Source organism: Arachis duranensis, chromosome 6, assembly GCF_000817695.3.
Source record: "Arachis duranensis cultivar V14167 chromosome 6, aradu.V14167.gnm2.J7QH, whole genome shotgun sequence".
NCBI lineage: Eukaryota > Viridiplantae > Streptophyta > Magnoliopsida > Fabales > Fabaceae > Arachis > Arachis duranensis.
The window spans coordinates 60,674,939-60,681,464 of NC_029777.3; the positions used below are offsets into that span (position 1 = coordinate 60,674,939).

Below are 6,526 nucleotides of genomic sequence, written 5' to 3' on the forward strand. Positions count from 1 at the left end.
AAATCAATTCTAACATGAAGTTCGTAAACCAACATTAACAAACTGAAATAAAATAATAGAATAAATAAAAAACCCGGGATTGAGAGCCACTCCTAAAACTAAGAGAAATCCTAAATCCTAATGCTAAGAGAGAGGAGAGAACCTCTCTCTCTAAAAACTACATCTAAAACATGAAAAGTGAATTATGAGAGCCTCCTCATGAATGAATGGATTCCCCCACTTTATAGTCTCTAATCTGTGTTTTCTGGGCCGCAAACTGGGTTAAAAACAGCCCAGAAATCGCCCCCAGCGTATTCTGGTACGTACAGGTCGCGAAAAAGTGACGCGGCCGTATGGCTCACGCGGCCGCGCGGGTTGTGTTCCTGCCAGGTCACGCGTCTGCGTGACCCATGCGTTCGCGTTGCCTGGCGTCGGGGCAGCTATGGCAAATTATATATCAAATCGAAGCCCCAGATGTTAGCTTTCCAACGCAACTAGAACCGCATCGTTTGGACCTCTGTAGCTAAAGTTATAGCCGTTTGAGTGCAAAGAGGTCAGGCTGGACAGCTTAGCAATTTCTCTAACTTCTTGTATTCCTTCCACTTTTGCATGCTTCCTTTCCATCCTCTGAGCCATTCCTGCCCTGTAATCTCTGAGATCACTTAACACACATATCAAGGCATCTAATGGTAATAAGAGAGGATTAATAATAAGCAAATATAAGATCAAAGAAGCACGTTTTCAATCATAGTACAAAATCAGGAAGGAAATATAAAACTATGCAAATATTAAGAATAAGTGGGTAAAGAGTTGATAAAATCCACTCAATTGAGCACAAGATAAACCATAAAATAGTGGTTTATCAGTGCCACTTGGTATCGAAGGTGTGGCACGCCAGCTCAATCATCTCACTTTGGCGTGCCACTTGAACATCCAGGCGTGGCACGCCAACCTCTCGGACCATGGAAAATGAAGGGCGTGACATGCCAGTCTCATGGCATGGCACGTTGGTAGTGTTTTCCAGAGGAAGAATTAAAGGGCCAATGAACTCAAGCGTGCCACTTGAGAGATGAGGCGTGGCACGCCAGCAAGAAGATGAAGCAAATGAAAGGCGTGACATGCCAGTCTCATGGCGTGGCACGCGGGTAGTATTTTCCATAGAGGAAGAAGAGGATCCAATGAACTTAAGCGTGCTACTTGGATGACGAGGCGTGGCACGCCGGCAAGGGGGTGAAGCTTTAAGAAAGGCATGGCACGCCAGACCCTGGGCGTGCCACGCTGGTACAAATTTCCAAAAGCATAAAGATAAGGAAGATGACCTTGGGCGTGCCACTTTGGCTCGAAGGCTTGGCACGCCAGGTTACTTGGCCATTTAAAATGTCTTGGGTGTGCCACTTAGGCTCGAAGGCGTAGCACACTAGGGGTAAAACAGAGGACGGCGTGCCACTTGAATGGAGAGGCGTGGCACGCCAAATCAGAAACAGAAGGAGCGTGACACGCCAAAGAAGCGCCAGTCACACGCCAGCTGGAATATCACGTTTGTTGAGTTTCTTTTCCCTCCAAATTGTAATTTTCCTTTCACTTTTGTAATTTTCTTTTATTTTCTAGATCTAGAAGTAGTATAAATACCCTTGGAAGTATTGGAAAAGGGGTTAGCAAGTCACAGAGTTTAGTTTTGGGATTTCACTTTTTAGTTTTCACACTTCATCTCTTCCATCTTTTGTACGTTCTCTCTGAGCTATGAGTAGCTAAATTCCCTCTCATTGAGAGAAGGAGCTCTATCGTACTTTATGGATTAATGATAGTGAATTTCTTCTTCTCTTCATCTTCTCTTTGATTTGCTAGAAGAAATTTTGTTTTTCATGCTTAGTGTTCAATTAACTTGGAAAAGAGATTGAATGCAAAATGGGTTTCATGAGAACCTTGGAAAAGTAAACATGAAACCATGCTTGAAATCCCTTCTCACACTCGAGTAGAATCTGGGTTTTGGTGTTTGGATATGGTGACATATAATCCACCCACTATTTGGAACTATGATGATGTGTGGTATAATCAGGGACCAAGCATATCTCTCTTCATAAGCAATTAGACCAAGGAATTGGCTACTGATCAAGATCTGAGAGATTGAGTCACCAAAGGATTGGGGCTCAATCAATCATGATTGCCAAGAGGTAAATGAGTTGCATGATTGAAGAGCATATGTGCTGGATTTAATCCAAAGAGACAATATCTCCTGATCTCAATGAATTCCCCCATTCTTATCTCTCCTATTCTTTTATAGCTTTACTTACATTCTGCAAAATCCCATTCTCCTTTACATTCCTGTTATTTCCATTTCTGTATTTTATTGCTTTCTTTTATTATCTTGCCATTTATGTTTCTTCCATTTATAATTCTGCACTTACAACTTATTCTGTTGAGCTTGACTAATTCACCAATTAATTAAAATTGCTCAAATCTACCAATCTCTGTGGATACGATCCCATTCCACTGTGGGTTAATACTTGACGATAATTTTGGTGCGCTTGCCAAGAGTGGATTCATCAATATTATTGGGAAAGGGTAGTGAATTCCGCCCATCAAGTTTTATGACGCCGTTGCCGGGGATTGGTTTGAATTTGACAATGATTAAACTGATTGGAGAGCTAGATTAAGCATTTTTTATTTTTATTTTTTCTCCTTAATTGTTTTCTTATTCATTTCCTAGTGTAACCTTTAAATTCCTTTCTAATCTCTGTTTTTCTTTCTTGTCTTTCTACGATTTCTTTCGCTATTCATTGTTTATACTTTCACTCTTCTAACTGTTTGATTAATTGCATCACTCAAGCTAATCACTAATTTTAACTAAGGAGATTCATTCACTTGCTCTTTTCTTGATGTGTGTTGACTGTATGACAGGTAGAAGAGGAGAGACTTCATCCTCTTTTGATAGTGAACCTGAGAGAACCTTCCTTAGATTGAGGAGGGAGGCTAGAGGTAAGGGTATAGTTGGAAAAGAACCAGTAGAAAAAGATCTAACAACCACCATGGAAGACGAAGTGCATGAAGATGTCGGAGGAGGAGCTAGAAATCAAGTTGGGCAAAAGAGGAGAGTCTTAGGCTCCTATATCAACCCGAATCGAGGAAACTGTGGCAACAGCATCCTCAAGCCAACAATCCATGCCAACAACTTTGAGTTGAAACCTCAACTCATCACACTAGTCCAGAATAACTGCTCATATGGAGGAGGTGCTCAAGAAGATCCAAACTAACATCTCAACACATTCTTGAGGATATGCGATAATGTAAAGTCCAATGGTGTACACCCTGACACCTACAAACTACTTCTGTTCCCTTTTTCGCTCAGATATAAGGCAACAAAGTGGTTAGAATCATTCTCCAAGGAGAGCCTAACCACATGAGAGGATGTTATGAACAAATTTCTAGCGAGATTTTACCCTCCATAGAGGATCAACAGGCTAAGAGCTGAGGTGCAAACCTTCAGACAGCTAGATGGTGAAATACTCTATGAGGCCTGGGAGAGGTTCGAAGATCTAACAAGAAAATGCCCACCAGATATGTTTAATTAGTGGGTGCAGCTCCACATTTTCTATGAAGGATTAACCTATGAATCGAAGAAGGCTGTGGACCACTCTTCAGGGGTTCACTCAACAAGAAGAAGACCATTGAGGAAGCTATAGATGTCATTGAAACTGTAGCTGAGAATGACTACTTCTATGCTTCAGAAAGAGGCCAAAAGAAGGGGGTGCTGAAACTCAATTCTATGGATGCCCTGTTGGCACAAAACAAGGCATTTATAGCACAATTGGCAGCCTTAACCAGGAAAATGAAAAATAATCAAGTTACAGTTGTCCAATCTCAAGTACCACCCCAAGAAGAAAATGAACCAGAAGTTGAATGTGAGCAAGCAAACTATGTGCATAACCACTCTCGACCACCATATGACCCTAACTCCAAGACATATAACCCAGGATGGAAGAACCACCCAAATTTTGGGTGGGGAAACCAACAAAATCACAACCAAGATCACAATAAACCATACCAAGCCAATCAATACCAGAATCACAACTCCAACCATCAGTCAAATAACAACAGACCTTACCACAATCCACCTCACACATCATATCCTTCCAACCAGCAAACACACCACCATCAAGACACACTAACCCCAACCTCACAACCGTGTGAAATTAAGGGTAACTTTGAGAGATTAGAGGCTGCAATAGCACAGCTATCATCATAGCTCACAGGGGCCATTTCCACCCTCTTGGAAAGGCAAGCACAAGCTAAAAACAAGATAGATGCCAACTAAGAAGAATACAGGTCGAATTTGAAGAACCAAGGTACAGCAATCTCAAAGCTGGAAGTACAAGTGAGGTTTTTATCCAAGCAAATCCCAATGCCTACACACACATTTCAAAGTAAAACCATGGCCAACCCAAAAGGGGAGTGCAAGGCCATCACACTTAGAAGTGGAAAAGGGATAGAAGAAGCCACCAAAAGCCAGGAGAACCATGAAGAAGAAGCTGCAGAAAGGCCTGAAAACAGGAAGAAAGAAGAGGTCCCTAGCCCATCTTCAACAAAGCCAATCTTGAAGCCTTATGTGCCAAAGGCACCATACCCACAAAGGCTAAGGAAGAATGGGAAGGACAGCCAGTTTTCCAGATTTTTGGAAATCTTCAAAAAGCTCCAAATCAACATACCATTTGCTGAAGCATTGGAGCAAATGCCCCTCTATGCAAAGTTCTTGAAGGAGCTCATGACAAGAAAAAGAAACTGGGGAGAAAAGGAGACTGTAGTCCTAACTGAGGAATGTAGTGCCATCATACAAAAGAAACTCCCCCAGAAAATGAAGGACCCAGGGAGTTTCCAAATCCCTTGCATCATAGGGGATATCACTATTGAAAAGGCTTTGTGTGACTTGGGGACTAGCATTAATCTCATGTCCTTGAACATGATGAGAAAGATGAGAATTGAGGAAGCTAAACCAACAAGAATGGCACTCCAACTAGCTGACAGGAAATTCAAGTTTCCACATGAAGTGGTGGAAGATTTATTGGTGAAGGTGGGAGAATTCATCTTCCCAGCTGACTTTGCTGTGCTGAATATGGAAGAAAAGGCAAACACTTCAATTATCCTAGGAAGGCCATTCCTAGCTACTGCTAGAGCCATTATTGATGTGCAAAAAGGAGAACTAGTCTTGAGATTGCATGAGGAAAAGATGGTCTCAATGTCTTCAAGGCAATGAGTTATCTCAAGGAAGCAACAGGAGAATGCATGATGGTGGACACCATAGAACAAATAGTCCAAGTAGTTTTGGAAGAAGAGCAATATAAAGGAAGTATGGAATTGGAGCAACAAGCACCATGTGAAGAACCACCACAAGGAACCATGGAAAGTTCCATCATGACAAACCACAAAGACAACAATGGAGAACAGGCACCAAAATTAGAGCTAAAAACCCTACCTCCAAGCTTGAAATATGCCTATCTAGGTGACAACAGCACCTACCCAGTGATCATCAACTCAAGCTTGAGTAAGGAGCAAGAAGAGGAGCTCATCCAAGTGCGAAACAACACAAGGATGCTATAGGTTGGACACTCACAGACTTAAAATGGATAAGCCCTTCAATGTGTATGCACAAGATCCTACTTGAGGAGGGTGCTAAGCCCTCAAGGCAACAACAAAAAAGGTTGAATCCAACCATGAATGAGGTAGTCCAGAAGGAAGTGTTGAAGTTGTGGCAAGCTGGGGTGATCTACCCCATCTTAGATAGCCCTTGGGTGAGCCCGGTAAAAGTAGTTCCAAAGAAAGGAGGAATCATTGGTGTACCAAATGAGAAGAATGAGCTGATACCAACAAGAACAGTGACTGGTTGGCGCATGTGCATTGACTACAGGAAGCTCAGTGAAGCCACCAGGAAGGGCCACTTTCCCCTACCATTCATGGACCAAATGCTTGATAGGCTGGCTAGACATGAATACTACTGCTTTCTTGACTGTTATTCGGGTTACAACCAAATAGTTGTAGACCCAAATGACCAGGATGGGTCGTCCAAGTAATAAACCTTACGCGAGTAAGGGTCGATCCCACATAGATTGTTGGTATGAAGCAAGCTATGGTTACCTTGTAAATCTTAGTCAGGCAAACTCAAATGGTTATGAATGATGAATAAAACATAAAGATAGAGATAGAGATACTTATGTAATTCATTGGTGGGAATTTCAGATAAGCGTATGAAGATGCTTGGTCCCTTCCGTCTCTCTGCTTTCCTACCGTCTTCATCCAATCCTTCTTACTCCTTTCCATGGCAAGCTATATGCAAGGGTTTCACCGTTGTCAGTGGCTACCTCCCATCCTCTCAGTGAAAATGTTCAACGCACCCTGTCACGGCACGGCTATTCATCGGTCGGTTCTCAATCAGGTTGGAATAGAATCCAGTGATTCTTTTGCGTCAGTCACTAACACCCAGCCCTCGCAAGTTTGAAGCACGTCACAGTCATTCATTACCGGAATCCTACTCGGAATACCACAGACAAGGTTAGAC

General features: G+C 42.4%; 1 protein-coding gene across 1 annotated transcript; it reads left to right on the plus strand.

Moving 5' to 3' along the window:
- Positions 1–4,408: 4,408 nt before the first annotated feature.
- Positions 4,409–5,227, plus strand: LOC107493719 (uncharacterized). The gene is made up of 2 exons (XM_016114777.1): positions 4,409–4,591; positions 4,724–5,227. Exons 1-2 carry the CDS (start codon positions 4,409–4,411, stop codon positions 5,225–5,227), a joined length of 687 nt encoding a protein of 228 aa, XP_015970263.1.
- The last annotated feature ends 1,299 nt before the right edge of the window (positions 5,228–6,526 follow it).